The sequence below is a fragment of the Arachis stenosperma genome, chromosome 7 (genome assembly GCF_014773155.1).
Source record: "Arachis stenosperma cultivar V10309 chromosome 7, arast.V10309.gnm1.PFL2, whole genome shotgun sequence".
NCBI classification, from domain to species: Eukaryota; Viridiplantae; Streptophyta; class Magnoliopsida; order Fabales; family Fabaceae; genus Arachis; species Arachis stenosperma.
This window is the reverse complement of record NC_080383.1, coordinates 2,629,987-2,651,238: the sequence shown is the minus strand read 5'-3', so window position 1 is coordinate 2,651,238 and position 21,252 is coordinate 2,629,987. Positions and strand designations below refer to the sequence as shown.

The following is a 21,252-nucleotide window of genomic DNA, read 5'->3' as shown; positions in this document are numbered from 1 at the left end:
TCCTAATGGTGGACATGGATCTATCAATCTCAGATTAGTCAATTCAACACACCCATTATAAAATTATAAAAGATAGAAGAAAATATTATAAAAGATGTGAAAAAGAAGAAAAATGGGAAATTTCTTCAAATCTTATTGTGTGTGAATGTGTGGTGGATACTAATCTAGTAATCTTATTTGACTTGCTCAAACAACTGTCTTCAATTTTCTAATTATTACACACATTATTAGTTTTATTATTAATTCATCATTATCATTATTATTTTCCCTATGTAAGCCTATAGAAAAGTGCCATTTGGACACTTACGCACGATCTTACCTCAACTTCTCAAATCTGAAAAAAAAAGTAATACAATTAAGTTTAGATCAAATAACAAATTGGTCTTAGTCAAAACCCTTTTTGTTGCCGAGTCCATTGCAAAACTCTCTGTCTCTGACTTGTACTTATCACACCCTTCTCTCTCTAATGTTTCTCCATTCTCTCTTCTTTTGTTAGAAATAACAAAAAAAAAACAAAAACAAACTAACTACATGACTCTTCTTTGATACTCATCCAACCACTGTCTTTGTCCACAAAACCATACTCAAAATCATTTGACACCAAATCTCTCTTCTTTCATCTCTTCTATGATCTTCTTTTACACATAGATTATTGATTCATCAAAATTCAATAAAAGGGTCTAAGCCTATTTATATGATCAACATGGAAACCGCATGGAATAATGAAAATGATGATGGCATTGACATGATGGATAAGTCTAGTCATCATCATCATTATCATCATCATGATCATGATCATCCACATTCTTCCTTCACTGACCTACATCATCATCATCACCATCATCAGGTCATTGATGAGATGGATTTCTTCGCTGAGAACAAGAACAAAAATGATAACAACAACATCCATGACAATATCCAAGATGATAATGATAATAATGATCATGATCATGATGAAATGGTGCAAAGTTCTATGGAGCTTCATGTAGATGTAAGAAAATTAATTTTTTTTCCCCTCTATTAATTATCTATATATTGTTTTAATATTTTTTATATATAATTGTGTAGACTAGCTTAGATCTTCGTATGAAGAACACGGATAGCAATAGCTCATCAATGGAACCATCAGAAACTATGGATGACAAGAAGAGTAATGATGTACGTTTATTAGTTATTTGTGTGTGTTCTTAATTATATATTAATAACATAATTTGTAAGACTAATTTTAATTTATTGTTATTTTCTTGTAGTTAGGATTGCTAGCAGAATTGCAACACGTGAATGCTGAAAATCAAAGATTGAGAGATCTTATTGAAGAACTTAACAATAACTATAATACCTTACACATGCAACTTATCAACCTCATGCAGCAAAGGGATCAAAATCATGCGGTAATTACTAATTTCTCTAATACTTTTTAGTTTTTACTTAAACTAAAATCAAATAAAAAGAAATATCAATATATACTAGTGCAATTAGGATATTATCAAGCACAAAATGAAAGTGCCACAACTAGTGCATAAATAATTAAAGGATTAATTACTCTGTTGGTCCTATAGTTTCGCGAAATTTTCAGTTCGGTCCCTATACTTTTTTTCTTTTAATTGAGTCCTTGCGCCAAATTTTTTTTTAATTGGGTCCCTACACTTTTTTTTTCCTTTTATTTAGGTCCCTATACCAATTTTTTTTTAGTTGGGTCCTTATAAAATTAAGTCAATTACTACTAAGAGGGACTTAATTGAAAAAAAAATTAGTGCAGGGACCAATTAAAAAAAAAATATAGAGACCTAATTGAAAATTTTACGAAACTATAAGACCAACAGAATAATTAAACCATAATTAAACTCTCACAAATTTTATTTAACGAATGTAATTAGAATATATATATATATAAAGTCAAACGTTAATTTTCTTTTTAATAATTGTTTTATAAAAGTACTATGTACATACTAAAAATTAGTTACGAAATCAATTATTATATATTATATATAAATTCATGTATTATATAATTTATTTTTAATTTATATTTAATATATATTTTGTGTAGATAACTCATTTGGTAGTTTTTTTTTTCTGTAATGTAATATAATTGTTGATTAATACTTTTTCAATGAATTTTTTTATGTTTAAGCAATTTATTTATAAAAAGAAAAAGATTATTATCTTTTGAATTTAAACTTGTGATTTTAGTTAAGTAAAGAGAACTTCACATGAATTTTAAAGTAGTTGAAAGTTTTAAAATAGAAAAGCAAATTAATTGGAAAAAAAAAAAACTAAAACATGTGGTTTTATTTGATTGTGTTATAGATGAAGCAAGACATAGAGGAGAAAACTAAGAAGGAAGATATGGTGGCAAGAACATTCCTAGACATGGGTGTTGCTGGCTTTGGTGAAAAGGATCATGATCCTTCTCAACAATCTTCAGATATCAAACTTGGAGGAGGAGAAAGCAAAAGCATGGTTGAATTGATGGAACACTGCAATAATAATAATAATAATAATAATAATAATAATATTGTTTTGGAGAAAGACAATAATAGTAATAATTATAATAATAAAGTTGATGGTGGAAACCGAGAAAGAAACACAACAATGGTTACTGATGAAGGATTATCCGGTTGGCTCTCTAACAAGGTTTCAACGAGGTTGAATTCTTTCAGGGATGTTGATCAAGCTTCTGAAACCATGTCTATGATCAAGAAGGCACGTGTATCAGTTCGAGCAAGATCAGAATCTTCCATGGTAACCAACCATATATAATAATTCTTAGATTTAATATTTTATTTTGCATGTCTTGAAATCGAAACTATTTTAATAAATACTTAATAATACTATTCATCTACACACTTTTGATAAACTCAGTTGCACAATTAATGAAATTGATAACTAAGAATTATTAAATAATTTGACACATTTAATTAAAAGGTGAAATATACCTTTTGTCTTTAAAATTTGGCAAAAATTTTAAAAATACTCATAAATTTTATTTTATTTCAATTTTGTCCTAAAAATTTTCGATTTGCATCAAATATAATTCTCGACGGCTAAATTTTTAAAAAATTTAAAACCAATATAAGAATAATATATAAAGATTATATTTGATTTGTTTGTGTTGAGAATTGTTCTTATGAAATTGTTATTGAATTGATCTTAATCTTTTTAAAAAATTAATCGTTAGGGGTATATTTGATACAAATCGAAAAATTTTGAGACAAAATTAAAACAAAATAAAATTTAAAGGTATTTTTAAAACTTTTATCAAACTTCAAGAACAAAAAATATACTTTATCCTTTAACTAAATTATAATTTAACGACTCTCAACTATCAACTTCACATGAAATTAACTATTAACAGCACCTGAGTTTCCATCAAAATTCAAATTGTTCTTAATTAATTATGTATTTACAGTATTTTTTTTGTTTATGCAGATTGCCGATGGATGCCAATGGCGAAAGTATGGACAGAAAATGGCAAAAGGAAATCCATGTCCGCGAGCTTATTATCGTTGCACTATGAGTACTGGTTGTCCTGTTCGCAAACAAGTACTATACACTCTCAAATATTTCAAAAGTTTTCTACTTTTAGTTTGCATTTTTTTAAATCATTTTTAATGTCTTTTACTTTTAGATTTTGTGAAAGAAAAAAATTAAAATTGTTTTCTCTTTTTGCTTCCCTATTTTCGTTTCTTTCTTAACAAAATCTTGAAAGAAATAGAAAATAAAAACACAAATCAAATGTTATATTTAAAAATGGTTTATATTTTTGTTTTTATTTTTTATATTTTTAAAATTTTATGAAAAAAATAGAAAATAATAATAAAATAAATTATATTTTTTGTTCAGAAAATTTGGTAAAAATTTTAAAAATATTCCTAAGTTTTATTTTGTTTTAATTTTGTCCCAAAAATTTTAGATTTGTATCAAATATATTTTCGATAGCTAAATTTTAAAAAGATTTAAAACCAATCCAATAATAATGCATGATAATTATATTTGATTTACTTGTGTTGAAGGTTGTTTTTATGTAATTATTATTAAATTGGTTCTAAATTTTTTTACAAGTTAATCGTCATAAATATATTTAATACAAATAAAAATTTATTTAAAAAATTATAATAAAATAAAATTTAAAAATATTTTCAAAATTTTTATAAAATTTTAGGAACAAAAAATATACTTTATCGTAATAAAAACTAGAGGTATATAATCAAAAGTAGTGTTGCTTAAAGTATTAAGTATAGTAGAAATTAAGTATGATTTGATGATAGGTACAAAGGTGTGCTGAAGATAGAAGTGTGTTGATAACAACATATGAAGGCCAACACAACCATCCACTCCCTCCAACTGCCAAGGCAATGGCCTCAACCACCTCTGCCGCAGCCTCCATGCTCCTCTCCGGTTCGATGCCAAGCGCCGACGGCCTAATCAACCCCACCATACTCGAAAGCGCCACCCTTCCTTGCTCTCAAAACATGGCTACACTCTCAGCTTCAGCTCCATTTCCAACCATAACTTTGGACCTAACTCAAACCGCCACAAATAATAATAACAATAATAATAACAACAACTATAACCCAAATTCTTTAAGGGATTTGCCTAATAATCAAAGCCAACAACTTAGTCTCTTAACACCCCTTTTGGCTCAGAAATTTATGTCAGCTCCAAACATGTTTGGACATGTTCTTAATGGTGATCAAAGCAAGATTATTTCAGGATTACAAGGATCAACTGACACAACAACAGGTTCATCTTTTGCTGATACAATAAATGCTGCCACTGCTGCTATCACTGCTGACCCTAATTTCACTTCAGCTCTTGTTGCTGCCATATCTTCCATCATTGGAAATTCAACACATCATCATCAAAGCAGTAACAATAATGATGCATGAGATGACATTGAGAAGATCATCATCATCACAAAGTTAATTCAATTTTGTTAGTGTTTCATTTAATTAATTTAATGTTATTATTATAGCTAGCTAGCTAGCTAGGCTCATCACATCATCAAATTCTAGATAGGTAGAGACAAATTTAATTAAGAGCAATGCTAGGGGGCAGCAATTTTTGTGATTGTTAGCCATCAACTAGCCATCAATGATGATTTGATGGTGTGAGATTGGTGTGAAATTTCATCCAATGGCTCACCTTCCTCTGCTGGTTACATGCTGGCCAAAATTCAATAAAACTGCTGCCCCCTAGACTTTTTCTTTAATTAATTAGTGAAGTTCATAAAATTGATGATGAGTCATTAGTAGTGAGTAGTAGTAGTAGCAGTATGTAGTATCAATCCATATTATTTTTTTGGTAATAACTAGTGATGAGTTAGCATGACCAGTCATAGTTATAGAATCCACAAAATAAGCATATATGCCCTTAAATGCATTCTCTTTTTCAACTTATTATTGTATTTGAAATATTTTTTCTCTTATATTACATAATATTAAACTTAAGAATATTTGTTAATAAATTATAACTCAAATGATATAGTCTCCTTATATTTAACTAGAAGTTGCAGATTCGATTCTCTTTCAAAAGAAAAACAGTAATAGTTAATGTTATTAATAATATACTTATGAATAATATCAACAATAATGAATATTAAGTCACCAAAAAAAAACTAAAAACATTTGTGTGTGTTGGTAGTGACGATAACAAAAGTTTCTACTCACATAAAGATATAAGATAAGTAAGATGTAGATACTTTTTATATCATAATATCAATAAATTTAGTTAAATATGCTATATTATTTAATAATTATTAATTATTAATTTTACATAAAATATTTTTATGTGAGTAATCTTTTAAAATTAAATTATTTTTATATTTTTTACGGTATTTTTTAAGACAAATTAAAAATTAATCCATGTGAATATTAATTTTATTTAAAATTTTGTCACTTACCAATAAATTAAATGATTGTATATAAAAAAATAATATTTAAATCTTCGATTTTTATTTAAAGGAACGGTGAAACTCTAATCACAATTAAAAAAAGAATATGAAAATTGGAATGGCCCAAAAGAAAGAGAAAAGACATAACAAAATTTGGCCCATTAATAAAGTTTCTTTTTGTGTAAGTGCCCACTATATATATACACATATATTTACACACTACATTTCATGGAAGATGCAGACACTGCTGCTCTTCGTAGCCGTTATCTTCCTTACTAACACTCAAACCAACTTCTAAGTATCTACTCTTACTCCTCTGTTTCATTCTCAATGCTTTTTCTTGTTATCTCCCCAATATCTATGTTTAATTGACCACACTTCCTCTGTTTTTGTTTTCAGCTTCTAGTATTCAATAATCTTTCGGTTCTGTATTCTGCCGTCTCCACAAAAGCGTAGTTTGTAAGCATATACCTTTATTACACTAAGGTGATTCCTCTTTTATCTCACTTTTTGCATTAAAAAAAGGTTCTTTTTGTTCACTTTTGCTTTTGCTTCTGTTTTTTTTAATGAACTTCATGTTGCTTTCATGACCCTTTTTTCTAGCTATACTAACAAGAATACAATAAGGAATTTGGAAACTTTTTCGTGTTCTATTAATTGTTTTGTGTTATTGTCTTTGTCTTTGTGTTCTGATTGTATAAAGATCTATAGTTCATTGAAGAAACTTTCTATAGAGCAAAAATGGCTGCTACTTCATTGTTATCCTCATGCTGCATGCATATGGGAATGGCTCCTCCCAAAATGGCTGCAAATTATTTGAGCTCTCAGCCATTTGATCATCTGAAGTTAAGGTCATTTGGGGGTCCGGAATCATCGGAAAAATTAAAACTTTTGCACAAAGGTGATGAGTTACTGTGCCGGGTTGCTCAAGTTGAAAGAGTGCCTTCCTTCTCTGTGGGGCAAAAGTTTCAGCTTGATGATGTGATTGAAGCTCAGCAATTTGATAGAGATACACTTGGTGCCATATTTGAAGTTGCAAGGAACATGGAGAATATTGAAAGGAGCCAAATTCTAAAGGGATATCTCATGGCTACCTTGTTCTATGAGCCATCAACAAGAACTAGGCTTTCATTTGAATCTGCAATGAAAAGGTTAGGTGGGGAAGTTCTCACAACTGAAAATGCAAGGGAGTTTTCCTCCGCGGCTAAGGGAGAGACGCTTGAAGGCGAGTCTGCCTTTAAATTAACAATGTTGAGTTGCTTTATGTGTTCATCATTCTATCTAAATTTTGATTTTTAATGTCACTCTACATCTTGAACAGATACGATAAGAACAGTTGAAGGTTACTCTGATATAATCGTGATGCGCCATTTTGAAAGCGGAGCTGCCAAAAGAGCAGCAGTAACTGCTGGCATTCCTGTAATCAATGCTGGGGATGGACCAGGAGAGCATCCCACACAGGTATATTATATAGATATGGACTCTTCAGCAACATGCTATGATGCATTGTTTGTTAGATAGGAAGATGATACATTGTTCCAAGATCCTAGTCTCTGGCTTCACCATATAATTTCATCTTCATTTGTGGCATGTGTTTTAATCCATGAAAAAGTATTTCTGTATAATAGATAAGCTTTTGCTGCTGAGAAATTCTGTGAAAGCACAACTATGAGATTCAATGAACAAGTTTATTATTGGCCAGACTTTGTTTGGTGGAAATCAAATTTCTTGAGGAACAAAACCACTTGAATATGTTACTTTTGCCACATAAACATTTAGATAACTATTTTGTTGACAATGGGATATTAACAGAAAAAGTTTGCCAAACCTTTTTTCTTTTACTATATTCTCTAACAATTTGAATGATAGAAGAATGATATATACCATTTTGCATTCGTAACTATTTTGATTTTCAAAAACTGGTCCTTGATTAGGCACTGCTGGATGTTTATACCATTGAAAGAGAGATTGGAAAACTTGATGGTATTAAAGTTGGACTCGTCGGAGACCTTGCTAATGGAAGGACGGTTCGGTCACTAGCATACTTACTTGCCAAGTATAAGGATGTGAAAATTTATTTTGTCTCTCCTGAGGTGGTTAAAATGAAGGTAACTGTTGCAAATGGTGGATATGGCATTCTTCTTTTAAATGCACTAGATTGAACTCAGAACATCATGCACTAAGATAATTCAATGGTTCAAATATGGTGCATAATGCGCCCAGTTCAATTTGGTGTATCATAGTGTTGTCCATAGTTAAAATGATGAGTTATGGTGTTTCTTTTATAGGATGACATAAAATACTATTTGACATCAAAGGGTGTGGAGTGGGAGGAAAGTGGTGACTTGATGGAAGTGGCTTCAAAGTGTGATGTGGTTTACCAAACTCGCATTCAGAAAGAGAGATTTGGAGAGAGATTTGACCTTTATGAAGAAGCAAGAGGCAAGTACATTGTGAATCAAGATGTTCTGAATGTGATGCAAAAACATGCTGTGGTTATGCATCCTCTTCCTAGACTTGATGAGGTAAGCATATTTATATGCAATGTACTTTGTTTATGAACATAAGCTTAGAGTTGAATTGATATGCCTGACATTGAAAGAGTTTTGCACTCCTTAGAGTTGTATACCGAACAATTTCTTTTTAGGTGACTGACTACCCACGTAAAAATATCTTCATATGAAAATAATAGTTGCAAATCATTAAATAGTTTGACATGTTTAACTAAACTACTTAACATCTTAATTATCATCTTCACATGAGAGTAGTCACCTTTCGCAATACTATATGAACTAAATTGGTCCTGTAAATACTATATGAACTAAATTGGTCCTGTAAATTCAATGCAGATTACTGTGGATGTTGATGATGATCCAAGAGCTGCTTACTTTAGGCAAGCGAAGAATGGTCTATATATTAGGATGGCCCTTTTAAAGGTTTTGCTTCTTGGTTGGTAAAATATTGCATTTACTTTCCAAATGCTGTTCCAACCTCAAGTTGTTTCGGGTGTAATTGGTACATTTTATGCTGTTGTCTCCCTTCATGGGAATATTTATAGTAGTAGTAATAAAAATATAAAATACTAGTTTTGGTAGACATTAGTAAAATAACTTGTGAAATGCAACCCATGTTTTCTTTTTCCTAGCCAAAATAGAAAAAGCACTATCAATAGCAAGAGTAATTATCAAGGGCTCATTTCAATCAATCCTCACTTCTAATGCTAATTATATATTAAGTAATATCTTCTATAATATGAATGTTTCAACACTAAACAGTAGGACTGGCTCACAAAAATTGAGTTTGGCTCACGGTTCAACTCATTAACAATCGAGCCTATTTCTTAAGTTCAAATTTATCTCACCAAAAGTTCATGAACCAACTCAAATTCACGAACTGACTTAAATAATAGGAACATTACCTATAATTTTATATCAATAAATTATAACTAATATATATTAAAAAATATTAATTTTATATATTGTGTATCTATTAATTATGAATTTTTTATTTATATCCTACATCAAAATTATATAAAAAATAATTATAAAATTTTAAATAAGAACATTAATATATATAAAATTATATATTATTATTTTATATATATAGAATTTGTGAATTAATAATTTTACATATATATATAATTGAGTCAACTCACTATCTAATAAGCTGAGTTTATCCAAACTCAAACTTGACTCATTTAATTTATGAGCTCAATTCCAGACTCAAGCTTAGCTCATCAGCTCACGAGTTCAGCTTATCGAACTATTAACGAATCGAATTCGAACTGACTCATAAGTTAGCTTGACTCACTTCCAGTCCTACTAAACAGTTATAATATATTAAAAACCACCCAAATTTAAACAAACTCTACAAAAGAGGTAACATGGATACACAATAAGCCAAGGAAAAATTAAAAGGGCATCCTTAATAGAGAATAGTACATAACTGCCTACAGAGAAGGCTATCTGGATCAAAAGTGTAATTTTGATGAAAGTATACATTGCCCATAAGGGTAAGCTAATATGTAGGGAAGCTTGGGTCCACATTATGGGCCCAAGACTCTAATCCCCCAACAATATCTTTGGCAGAAGTGTAACCCATTTTCTGAAGATACTGAACAGCCCTTTGAGAATCATTTCCCCTTCTGCATATAACATACAATTGTGCACTTGAGCCAGAAGCTACACCTTTCTCTTCTTCCTCTTTCTTCAGAGCTGTTGATATTTCAAGCAACCTAGTCTCTAGAGTTGACAGAGGAATGTTGAGGGATTTGGTGAGTGATACAATCTTGAAATGGTGAGCTGGTCTAACGTCGAGTAGCACGTGCGGTTCCTTGTTATGGACTATGTCGCTGTACTCCTTGCTACTGATCCTTGATTCAGTGGCAAGTAGGTTTAGCCTCAAAGGACCCTGTGTATATACACAACTGAGTTGGAAAAGATCTAATGTAAATATAAAGGATGTGGAAGCATAAGCTCAGCATCAACGAAGTCATACCACAGACAAGGGAGTTTGAGTGAAATTCTCATAGTCAAATTCTTGGAATTGCTGTTGCTTAAAGGTTGTGTTTTCTGCGCAAGCTTCGCATTGCATGGATCTTCCTCTAATTTTGACCTGTTAAATAACCATAATCAGTAACCATAAGCTCTTGTTGAAGTATCATGTCAACCAAAATGTACCCAAAAAGAAAAGATTTATTATTTATGGCCTATATAGGTTCCATCTTGCAGGAACACACAGAATAGTAAATATGTACATAATAAGCAGAGTGGTGTAGTTATTTAACATACTATTCGAATCCTTGCAGACAATGCATCAAAGAGAAGCATCCTTCCTGAGAGAGTTTCACCAACAGATGCTGCAATCTTGATTGCCTCAAGAGCTTGGAGACAACCAATTATACCAGGAACTAAAAAAATAATAAAATAAAATAATAAATTGTCAAAAAATAATGGAAGACTAAACTAAAGTAGATTCAACCTTTTGCTATCATAAAAGAAAGAGTACTAAAACTGATTTGGCTCATGAATACACGGGTAAATTTACCTACTCCTAGAACTCCACTATCAGCACATCTTTGGCACGCTGTTGTAGGTGGTGGAGTTGGAAAGAGACATCGATAGCAAGGACCACCATTATAATTGTAAACAGTGAGCTGCAGCACAAGTTTTCATTAACCAACTCTGAAATTATCAAAAACTTTGGTGCAATACTCCTCGAAACGCTAAAAAGTGCTAATAAAGACATATACCTGCCCTTCCAATCCCAGCGCAGCACCAGATACAAGAGGCTGCATGTAACACACAAAAGCAATAAATACAAAAAAGTAAGTTGAAGAAACATAGGCTTTCCTTTAAACCATTTATATATGTATGCACCCAAAGCACATGAATATGTGAAACCTTAAAACATGTAGAACTCGTCAAAATATTTAAATGTCGTATCATTTTATAATGAGTTCTAAAATTTTAAAGCCCAGTGAGATAAATCACACGGATTTCAAAGGCAACAACTCATAATATCATATATACTTCTTGAAAAGGTTTAGAAATTCCCCAGAATCTATAGCATAAATAATCCAACTCAAACTCTAAATATTGTTCATGGATAAATATGAAGGTTCACATTTTGAAGTTTGACCACGACTTCTTTGCTGAATTGACACAGGTAATTGCACAAAGTAACAAACCAAACAACAATAACCATATGGACATGCAATGGACATTTGTTGGGGGAAATACAAAAATTTAAAGTATCAACACAAAAGCACAGATAACACCAAATTCAAATGAAGTCACTCGGTACAAACCATTAGGATTTACCTTTCCTAGTACCACACAGCAATCGTTGATCATGTACCGGCTAGGAGCATTATCTGTAGCATCTACTATTATATCATATCTAACAAAATGCTCAGAGTCATGGAAACCACCAGAATTCACCGACATAAAAAATTAAAAGAAAATATTCAAATGAAATGAAAGGTAATCACAGAGGGATGAGAAGCCCCAAGCAAGTAAAAAACTAATCCCATTATAGCAAGGATACTGGCTTAGTATTTCCAAAGCATTGGAGGTCCGCAAAGCTTCTTGATGCTCCACAATCTGAATAGTGGAATTGATACTGATATTCCATACACAAAATAAATAAACAAATAAATCAGTTCCAAGAACAGTGATGCAACTATTACAAGCAATTCGAGTAAACTTGATATGGGGATTTCGCCTCAGTTTCTCCTTGAAAATCAATGCAATGAATTTTAGGTAAGAGAGTATCATACGAGCGACAAGCAGCGGCAGCAGATTTCACTTTCGGCTGGCCAATATATGCTTCTGTGTGAATAATCTGAAATACAGCATGAACAAGCCAAATTCACCAATAGCAGCAGGGGTATAAACAAATTCAGCAAATGAACTTGGAACACACAAAAAACACAATACAGATTAACGGTTAGTTCTGGCAAAAGTGCAAACATGTACCTGCCTATGCATATTATTCAGCTCAACCACATCATGATCTACAATACCCAACCGACCTGAGAATAATTTTTGAAACATAAGCTCTCAAAAGAGAATATACACAATCCTACATATTATTGGAAAAAGTTTGAACTTTGAAGTATAAAATGAACTAAAACAAAAACTATAAGGTAACACTTATTGAAGCATGATCACAAGAACTTACCAACACCACAAGCTGCAAGGTATAGCAATGCAGGGGAACCCAATCCTCCAGCTCCCACAACCAAAATTGATGCATTCAACAGATTTGCCTGACCTGCAATACAACTCAATTGTAATATGATGATGATGATGATAAAATCAAATATATATGTAAGTGAAAGTGAAAGTGAGAAAAATGAGAACTTTGAGGACCTTGAACACCAAAGGAAGGAAGCAGAAGGTGACGACTGTATCTGTAGATCATGTGAGGCTCCAAAGCGTTTGATGAGTGCGACGAAGAACCACCATTGGATACGACACCGTTTTTGAGATGAAGATGGTTCAGTTGAGATTGAAGCTCAGATATTTTGGCGTCGATTGTGTCCCTTTCTTGCTTGTGCTCATTGATCTGCCGCCGAATCCGAGAGGCCTCTGCTTCCTGCGTCTCCGACGACATTTCAGGACTAAGGTGACCTTCAATTCAAGGTTCTTTCTGCTTAATCGCTCAAAACCCTAAACCCAACTAACAATTAGGGTTTTCTATTTTTTTTTTAAATATTAAATTATGTCACTAACTTGGTTAAGTTATTATATACAAATACAATTATGGTCAATAAGTTCAGTGTTATTTTTAATATATATTTTTTACATGAGCTTAAAATAATATATAGAGTTAAACTCCAAAATGGTCTTTGAGATTGGCGAAATTGTCCCTGAGATTTCAATTGCACTAATTACGTCCCTGAGATTGAAAAAAATGCACCATAGTAGTCCCTGACCCCTTTTCTATTAACGACGTGATGACATGGCATGATGACGTGGACTGTAAGTGACACGTGTCACTTTATGATTTGGCCACGTGTAATGGTAGGATGATGTGGTGACCAGTGACACGTGGCATGCTGACATGGATAGTTGTGCCACGTGTCACAATGTTATTTGGCCACGTGTCCAATTGTGCCACGTGTCGCAACAGTATTCGTCTACGTGTCATGCATTATGCCATCGTTGTATATGCACCAAATTAGTCCATCACTTTGCATTAAGTGACTCATTTTAGTCCCTGAAATTGAATGTCGTGCACAAAACTAGTCCCTTCATCAATTTTTTCTCATTTTTTCTATAAATTCAAAATTCTCAATATTTTTGAATGCATTAATTTCAATTATATTTTTTCACACGTTCTTCAAATAAAAGTGTTTTTACAAAATATGTTTTTTCTTGCAAATACCCTATTCGCCGACTTGGAGTTAAAGTGAAGGCTTTTCAAGCACCTTCACTACCATCTCTAACCTCTTTCAGTACTTTTATAAAATATTTTTTTTTCTTGCGAATACCTCTAATAGTCACCGTCTTGGAGTTGACGTGAAGGCATTTCATAAGAAAAAAATATTTATTTTAATTATTAATTTCTTGTTAAAAACACATATTTTTTTATGAAAAAAATGTGTCTAATCAATCATATAATTATTTTTTATAATAACATACTTATATATTACAAAATTTACCAATATTAAATTATTAAAAAAATTATATAATTAAAACTAAAATCTTAAAATTTTTTATAAAAGCTCTTGTATTTAAACGATATATGAAAAAATAGAATTAAAATTAGTGTATCCAAGATATTAAAATTTTAAATTTAAAAAAAATGAGAAAAAATTGGTGAAGGGACTAGTTTGGTGCACGACATTCAATTTCAGGGACTAAAATGAGGCACTTAATGCAAAGTGAGGGACTAATTTGGTGCATATACAACGATGGCATAATGCATGACACGTTGACGAATACTGTTGCGACACGTGGCACAACCGGACACGTGGCCAAATAACATTGTGACACGTGGCACAACTATCCACGTCAGCATGCCACGTGTCACTGGTCACCACATCATCCTACCATTACACGTGGCCAAATCATAAAATGACACGTGTCACTTACAGTCCACGTCATCATACCATGTCATCACGTCGTTAATGGAAAATGGGTCCGGGACTACTATGGTGCATTTTTTTCAATCTCAGGGACATAATTGGTGCAATTGGAATCTCAGGGACAATTTCAGTGCAAAACGCCAATTTCATGGACCATTTTGGGGTTTAACTCATAATATATATCATTAATATTAATGTAAAAGTTATTAAAAATGATTTACATAATGGAAAATATTAGAGATTTTAATTTGTACATTAATATGGATAAAATATTGATATATTATTAAAACTTAATCTATTTTTTTATATTTTATAGATATGTCGTGTATTTTACAAATTAATATGTGTCTGTATGGATATTTGATACATTATATATATATATATATATATATATATATATAGGGGTGTTTATGGTTTAAGTAAAAATCAGGTTTATTCTTATCCAAATTCGATTCTAAATATATATCGAGTTTATTTTTTAGATTGTAACTCAATTCTAGATTCGATGAAACTTAAATATTTTCGGATCACAATTATATTGGGCCAAATCGGGTGAAAAACCGGGTCTTTAAACTTTTAAAAATAATTTATAAAGAAACTTATTTATGATGCACATATTCATAAAAAAGAAATTTATTACCAAAAAGTTGATATTCATATTTGAATTTGAATTTGTCCATAAATTTTAATTTGATGCTTCTTTGATTTATTTTCTAATTCAACAAGTATGATTAAAAATAAAATAATAAGTTTATAAATAATTAATAGAGAAAATACTCAGTTTGGTCCCGAAGTTATACTCGAGCCTCAATTTAATCCTTAAAGTTTCAATTGTTTCAATTTAGTCCCTAAATTTTTCAATTGACTATGTGATGGAAGGGAGGAATTAACGTGATTAAAATTTGAAAAGTTTAGGGATTAAATTAAAGCAATTGAAAAATTTTAAGGACTAAATTGAGACTTGAGTGTAACTTAAGGGATCAAACTGAGTATTTTTTCTAATTAATATAATATAATATTAAAATTAATTTAAAACATATATATCTTTTTTAGTTTTCTTAAGATGCACATAAGTTGGGTAAAGTCGAATTTACATTAATTCGGATTCGACCCGAAAATAATAATGGGGTCTATTTTTTGAGACCCATATTCAATTTTAAATCCGATAAAATCACATCAAATTAATCTGGACCGGATCTTTAAGCCGGTCATTTGCACCCCTGGCCTTATAGATAATAACGAATAAATGAGTAAACTAATTACCTTTAAAAGATTAAGATGTTAAAAAATTTATCATAAATAAAATTAATCTTGTATCTAAAAAATAAATAAATTAATATTTTTATTCATAAAAATTTAAAATGCTAATAAATATATATCCAAAGAAAATTAACATTTAAATTAATTTAATTTAACAAAATAGATGAATTTAACTTGACAGGTATATTGAAATAAAGAAAGCATTTTTCAATCATTTTCCCTTTCTTGATTATATTTTAGCATTTGATAGTCAAGCTTTATCTAGAGAATGGAAAAGTCAAAAATCATTCTTTTCAAAATAGTGATTATATCTATCAAGTATTCAATTTGTTTTTTTCCTTATGCCGCCTTATATGAAAAATTAATATTATAAAATGACTTAATTGAGATAAGTACATCACTTTCAATTCCGAAATATATGTAACACTTACTTTTACATTTTTTAATGAATATCTAAAACTTTTCAATAATTTGCATACACCATTAGTTCATCTCATGACACGTTCTAGAAATCATTAATCAACTGTTTATCTACCCTTAATCACAGAATCCTTGGTTTGATTATAAATAGATTTATTTATAATATAATATAAAAAGAAATTAAATTATATTTAAACTGACCTAGAAATCAATAAAAAAATTAATTGTCTTATATACTAATAGGATGTCTAAAAATTAATAAATTATAATTTAAATGACATAATCTTTTCATACTTATTTAATAAATTATAAATTTAAATTTTCTTATCTTCAGTAAAAAAAATGTATAAAAATCAATAAAAAAATATTCATCATATTCAAAACTTGTTTAAAATCTTTGTTATATAATATTGTTTAAAAATATGAAAAACAAAGTAATTTCATTTTAGTAAAAAAATTATAATTTAAATATAATCCCCTCTTTTTTAAATAGATATTTCGAGTTTACTCTCATGTCTAACTTTAGAAAAAAAAAAAAAGCTTCATTTTATATAAGTAAGGAATCGTTTGGAGTGAGAATAAATCATAAGATTTTAAAGTTTGGTGTTGTTCCATTTGTTAATTTTAATAAACCCTTCATTTATTTCAACGGTTAAAGGTGTAAGCAAAGTAGATGTCAATTACATTCATACAAAGAAAAGCAAAATATTTCTTTTTCTTTAACATCTTTATCAGTGTATTGTGTTGATACCTGTCTTGTTGTTTTTTAAATTTTAGTATTTAATTTGAATTTTTTTATATGTATATTATCTTAGAATGTTAATGTGATCCTACACTAAACCCACAAAAGTTTTTTTCTATTTGTGGTTTAATGTCATAAAAAATATTACACATACACTAAAAAAAATTAGTTATTATGTATTTTTTATATTTATATATATTAATTTATATATTTTTAATTAAATAATTAATTATTAAAATAATTAAATATATCATAATAAAATAATTAAATATATAGTAAATAAATAATCAAATTTATTTATAACAATAAAATAAAAAATATTTATAAAATATTAAGTATATATGTATATGTTTAATAATTAATTGATGATTAATGATTGTAATTTCATTAGGGTAACGTAAACACCTTTAAAAATATAATTTTTCTTTGAGATAAGGGAAAACCAAAAAAAGTAATTATTTATTGTATTGATTTATGAATTTATGACCATAAAATACTCAAACATACATAATAAAAAAAAGTAGTATATATTATTAAAACAATTTTTGTAATGATTTTTTTTTTTTAGTTTCTCTATAAAATCGGATAGAATATCTGATAGTTAAATAGATGATGACTCAATTAGAAGTGGATTAGCATATAAAAGAAGAGGGAACAAATGGCAAAGCATGGATATGTGTATGGAGGTAATGTGCAATTTTGTCCTTTTGCTTTTTGGGTTTGCATGAAGTGGCATATTTATACAGCACCCAACACCACATCACTTTAGAGTCTCCACCTTATTCTTCATTACAATTATAAAATTACCAAATAGTCTCCATCAAACTCAAACCATCATCATCCATGGCTGGTTCTCATTTCCTTACCATTCTCAATTCCACTTCAAAATCCTCCTTGGTTAAGCCTAATACTACTAGGCCATTCTTCAACAATTCCACTAAGGTATACCTTTTATTTTATTTTGTGAATTTCACCTTTAATTTAATTTTTGTACCTAGATATAATTATGTTTGTTTATTTGTTGTTGAATTACTTGCCTGCTTGGTAATTTACATGACCTACTATAGCTTTGAATTTTGTTTTATTTTTTCATTGATGGGTAAGAATGATCCTAGAAGAAAAATGAAATTGGAGTAACCAATGTAAGATATAAGGCAAAAATTTGCCGTGAAGTTGACAGATAAGAGTCGTGATTTAATAAATTTTTGACTAAAGGGTTATCAACTATCAACTTCACGAGGTTTACTGTGCTACTGAGTTTCCACCAAGATATAAATTTTTTTTGATTTTGATTTTTCATATGTAGGAGTTTAAGTACTAGATTTGTCATGTGTGTTCATTTGAGGAAGTAATGGGTAAGAATGATCCTAGAAGGAAAATGAAATTGGAGTAACCAATGTAAGATATAAGGTGAAAATTTAGTTGATTTTTCGTGAAGTTGATAGTTAAGAGTCGAGAAATGATTTGATAAATTTGACTAATTCAACTACCACCGAGGTTAACTGTGCTACTGAGTTTCCGCCAAGATATAAACTTTCTTTGATTTTGATTTATCATATGAATGAATGAATTGGGTGATGCATGTTTCAGAATTATGGACAAACAAGCAGTGCTAACCGCGGCCGATTGACGGAAGAAAGGGCACCATCAACAGCTGAAGAATTCGAGAGAGTTGCTGAAGAGAAGAGCAAGAAAATCCATGAAGGTGAAGCTAGAAATGATGGTGATAATGGTGGTGCAAAACATGCCACAAATGGTGATTCTAAGGTTGATTCCTCTAAGAAAAGGTAGATTCTGTGTCACAAAGGTTGCAGCACATGGGGTTCTTAGGAACATGCTTTGTCAATTCTCAGATATGTTTCTGTTGTATATGAAGCCAGAATAAGGTTGTCTTGTTTTTCAATGGCTTCATTGTTAACATTTGAAAGCTTCTTAAGTCTTTGTTATCAATAATATGATTATGTTGGTCTATGCATATGCAACTAATTTTAAACTCCACATTGATGTTGGTTGATACATATATTCATTCAATGTGTTAAAAACAATCAAAAAAAGTGTATTAAAAAAAACAGGGGAATATGTAACAAGTGGAGTATTGAGATTTCAGACTCTTCTTTTCGTAAACTTCTTGTGCTTATGTTGTATTGTTGGTAGACATTAAGTAAACAACAATCACACATGAAAAATAATTAAATTTGCAACAAGAAATATTTTGGACATAGAAAATCGAAATAATACTCAATTTGGTCTTGAAGTTACACTCGAGTTTTAATTTAGTCCTTAAAGTTTCAATTGCTTCAATTTAGTTCCTAAATTTTTTAATTGACTGTGCAACAAAAATCACCACAGAGACTAATGTGATTAGAATTTTAAAAGTTCAGGGACTAAATTGAGCCAATTGAAATTTTAAAAACTAAATTAAAACTCGAGGGTAACTTCAAAGATCAAACTGAATATTTTTTCTAAAATGCTATATGAAATAGGTCTCAAATCCTATCCAATATAGAATAAAATAAAAATATGATTTTACAACAAAAGTAATCAATTTCTAAATTTATTCTTTCAAAAAATTATCTAAATACATAAATCTAATTGAATGATCCTATTGAATGATCATGTAAAAAAATACATAAATCTAATTGAATGATCGTATAAAATTTTTTTATATCGAAATTAAACTCTATTAATGAATAATAATAACCTTGCATTAAAATTTGGTAAGCTTTTTCTTTGAATGCAAAGGGAGGAGAATTTGTGGCCATTTAAGCAATTCTTCCTCATCCACAAAACTTTTTGCTATGAAAGAAATTTGGGCGTGAAAGGGTCCCTCCATCCAATGAAAGATTTGTTCTTATCCAACTCCTTTGTAGTTGGGAGGTAGCATCTATTTTAGAAATTGATTGATATGACCCTTAGAACTTGGGTTTAGGGTTTACTAAGTACTACTTCAATTTATTAATTAAGACATTATATTCATATACTGATATACATACATATATTCTCTTTATTAGAAAATAATAATAATTAATAAGATAATGTCTTGAGCAATTCCTATTGATTCTACCTTTTGAGGATGTTTTGCAACACAAACAATAAAGAAGTGGACCAAAAAGCCAGCCAGACATTTGAGCACTCAAATTCAAAGGGGGGAATAAAGCTATAATATTTGAATATTTCATTACTAGAAAAGGAAATAATTGGTTATATATAAGAAAGTTTGGTAGGAGGATATAGATTGCAAAAATGGTAGGTGAAAATAATGAAAATAATATAATGTGAATTTAATGTAGGATTTTGTACTTCACTACTATTTTGTGTGGTGTGTGTGCTTTGATAGATGATGGAGCAACTAACAAAATTCTTAGTTATCAACATAGAACTAAGAAAATTGATTTTTGATTATCCAAAGCATTGAACCGGTCAAAAACCGATGAACCAATTGAACCGGCATTAATTTTTACGAAAAATTAATTAAAATAAAATAAAATTACATTTTATATATCAATATATTATTTTACTATATCTTATTTAATTTCAGTTGAACTGATAATTTTACTATTGATCTAATTTTCCAAAACTTTGGATATAAGTTTAATATAGCTGATGGGAGGAATAAAGCTTCCATGGAACTTGGTGAGTAATACTATGCAATGCAACAACACTCCTTGCTTCCATAGTTGTTCATTTCCAAAAGCTTAAAAAGCCTCCCCAATATTTTGATGCTACATGTGTCATAAAATGCACAAATCATCAAGTGCCACATGCCAATTGATGAATCTTTTTTTTATGGTATCTCCTAATTCGGTAGGTCAATAACTTATTTATTGTGGATCGAAATTCTATTTAATGATTTATCGTTGATTAATGAGTTGCTTTATACTAAAGGTAAGATTTGAATCTCTAATACTTGCTTAAATAAACAAGTAAGCTGACCACTCAACTAACTAAACTAAATATTTTTTTGTTTCCTATGGTATTCCTAGTTTGGCATACTAAAGACTAATCCGTCATAGATTTGAACTTTATTTAAAGATTTGTCGCTAGTCAATGAGTTACTGTATGCATAAGATGAGATTCGTCAGACACTTGCTGAGCAACTTATATTAGTTACCAAAGTAACCATTTTAATAATTTTTTTTTCTTTGGGACAGGGTCTCACGCCTCAAAAAACGAGTTTTTGTGTTGTCTTTTATTTTGAGACATTTTTAAAGATCACTTACGTAAATTGATCCATCCTCAACTACTGTTGAGTACGAGCCCAAAACAGTTGGATTTAGCTTTCTCTTTTTCATCAGAAAGGAACTTTTTCTTTTATTTTTGGTAGATAAAAGAATTTATCAT

General features: G+C 30.0%; 4 protein-coding genes across 6 annotated transcripts; 3 read left to right on the top strand and 1 right to left on the bottom strand.

Moving 5' to 3' along the window:
* Nucleotides 1-614: 614 nt before the first annotated feature.
* Nucleotides 615-5,320, top strand: LOC130941918 (probable WRKY transcription factor 31). Its single transcript, XM_057870559.1, has 6 exons — nucleotides 615-991; nucleotides 1,069-1,158; nucleotides 1,251-1,391; nucleotides 2,308-2,742; nucleotides 3,430-3,543; nucleotides 4,269-5,320. The coding sequence occupies exons 1-6, from the start codon at nucleotides 695-697 to the stop codon at nucleotides 4,887-4,889; spliced, it is 1,698 nt and encodes a 565-aa protein (XP_057726542.1). The 5' UTR covers nucleotides 615-694; the 3' UTR covers nucleotides 4,890-5,320.
* Nucleotides 5,321-6,112: 792 nt separating this feature from the next.
* Nucleotides 6,113-8,980, top strand: LOC130941838 (aspartate carbamoyltransferase 1, chloroplastic-like). Of its 3 annotated transcripts, none has more exons than XM_057870452.1 (7): nucleotides 6,113-6,191; nucleotides 6,293-6,379; nucleotides 6,605-7,118; nucleotides 7,215-7,354; nucleotides 7,828-8,001; nucleotides 8,182-8,418; nucleotides 8,743-8,980. In XM_057870452.1, the coding sequence occupies exons 3-7, from the start codon at nucleotides 6,635-6,637 to the stop codon at nucleotides 8,848-8,850; spliced, it is 1,143 nt and encodes a 380-aa protein (XP_057726435.1). In that variant the 5' UTR covers nucleotides 6,113-6,191; nucleotides 6,293-6,379; nucleotides 6,605-6,634; the 3' UTR covers nucleotides 8,851-8,980. The 3 variants fall into 3 exon arrangements, with proteins under 3 accessions (XP_057726435.1, XP_057726436.1, XP_057726434.1); XM_057870453.1 differs by having other exon boundaries at nucleotides 6,130-6,191; nucleotides 6,628-7,118; XM_057870451.1 differs by having other exon boundaries at nucleotides 6,130-6,191; nucleotides 6,597-7,118.
* A 750-nt stretch (nucleotides 8,981-9,730) lies between these two features.
* LOC130942121 (adenylyltransferase and sulfurtransferase MOCS3) lies at nucleotides 9,731-13,092 on the bottom strand. The gene is made up of 11 exons (XM_057870818.1): nucleotides 12,769-13,092; nucleotides 12,578-12,670; nucleotides 12,373-12,428; nucleotides 12,174-12,238; nucleotides 11,942-12,016; nucleotides 11,716-11,794; nucleotides 11,145-11,183; nucleotides 10,940-11,048; nucleotides 10,684-10,802; nucleotides 10,391-10,507; nucleotides 9,731-10,303 (listed from the first exon to the last, which is right to left on the bottom strand). The coding sequence occupies exons 1-11, from the start codon at nucleotides 13,010-13,012 to the stop codon at nucleotides 9,911-9,913; spliced, it is 1,389 nt and encodes a 462-aa protein (XP_057726801.1). The 5' UTR covers nucleotides 13,013-13,092; the 3' UTR covers nucleotides 9,731-9,910.
* A 4,523-nt stretch (nucleotides 13,093-17,615) lies between these two features.
* LOC130941504 (uncharacterized) lies at nucleotides 17,616-18,886 on the top strand. Its single transcript, XM_057870037.1, has 2 exons — nucleotides 17,616-17,853; nucleotides 18,502-18,886. The coding sequence occupies exons 1-2, from the start codon at nucleotides 17,755-17,757 to the stop codon at nucleotides 18,700-18,702; spliced, it is 300 nt and encodes a 99-aa protein (XP_057726020.1). The 5' UTR covers nucleotides 17,616-17,754; the 3' UTR covers nucleotides 18,703-18,886.
* The last annotated feature ends 2,366 nt before the right edge of the window (nucleotides 18,887-21,252 follow it).

What these genes read in the sequence shown, in the direction of transcription:
- LOC130941918 (XM_057870559.1), top strand. Translation starts at nt 695, where the DNA reads ATGATCAACATGGAAACCGCATGGAATAATGAAAATGATGATGGCATT. An exon ending in ATGACAAGAAGAGTAATGAT is followed by an intron (nt 1,159 to 1,250) that starts GTACGTTTATTA and finishes ATTTTCTTGTAG; the next exon opens with TTAGGATTGCTAGCAGAATT. An exon ending in GTTGTCCTGTTCGCAAACAA is followed by an intron (nt 3,544 to 4,268) that starts GTACTATACACT and finishes ATTTGATGATAG; the next exon opens with GTACAAAGGTGTGCTGAAGA.
- LOC130941838 (XM_057870452.1), top strand. Translation starts at nt 6,635, where the DNA reads ATGGCTGCTACTTCATTGTTATCCTCATGCTGCATGCATATGGGAATG. An exon ending in CAGGAGAGCATCCCACACAG is followed by an intron (nt 7,355 to 7,827) that starts GTATATTATATA and finishes GTCCTTGATTAG; the next exon opens with GCACTGCTGGATGTTTATAC. An exon ending in CTGAGGTGGTTAAAATGAAG is followed by an intron (nt 8,002 to 8,181) that starts GTAACTGTTGCA and finishes TTTCTTTTATAG; the next exon opens with GATGACATAAAATACTATTT.
- LOC130942121 (XM_057870818.1), bottom strand. Translation starts at nt 13,012, where the DNA reads ATGTCGTCGGAGACGCAGGAAGCAGAGGCCTCTCGGATTCGGCGGCAG. An exon ending in GCTGCCGCTGCTTGTCGCTC is followed by an intron (nt 12,017 to 12,173) that starts GTATGATACTCT and finishes ATGGAATATCAG; the next exon opens with TATCAATTCCACTATTCAGA. An exon ending in TAGTGGAGTTCTAGGAGTAG is followed by an intron (nt 10,803 to 10,939) that starts GTAAATTTACCC and finishes TTATTTTTTTAG; the next exon opens with TTCCTGGTATAATTGGTTGT.
- LOC130941504 (XM_057870037.1), top strand. Translation starts at nt 17,755, where the DNA reads ATGGCTGGTTCTCATTTCCTTACCATTCTCAATTCCACTTCAAAATCC. An exon ending in TCTTCAACAATTCCACTAAG is followed by an intron (nt 17,854 to 18,501) that starts GTATACCTTTTA and finishes TGCATGTTTCAG; the next exon opens with AATTATGGACAAACAAGCAG.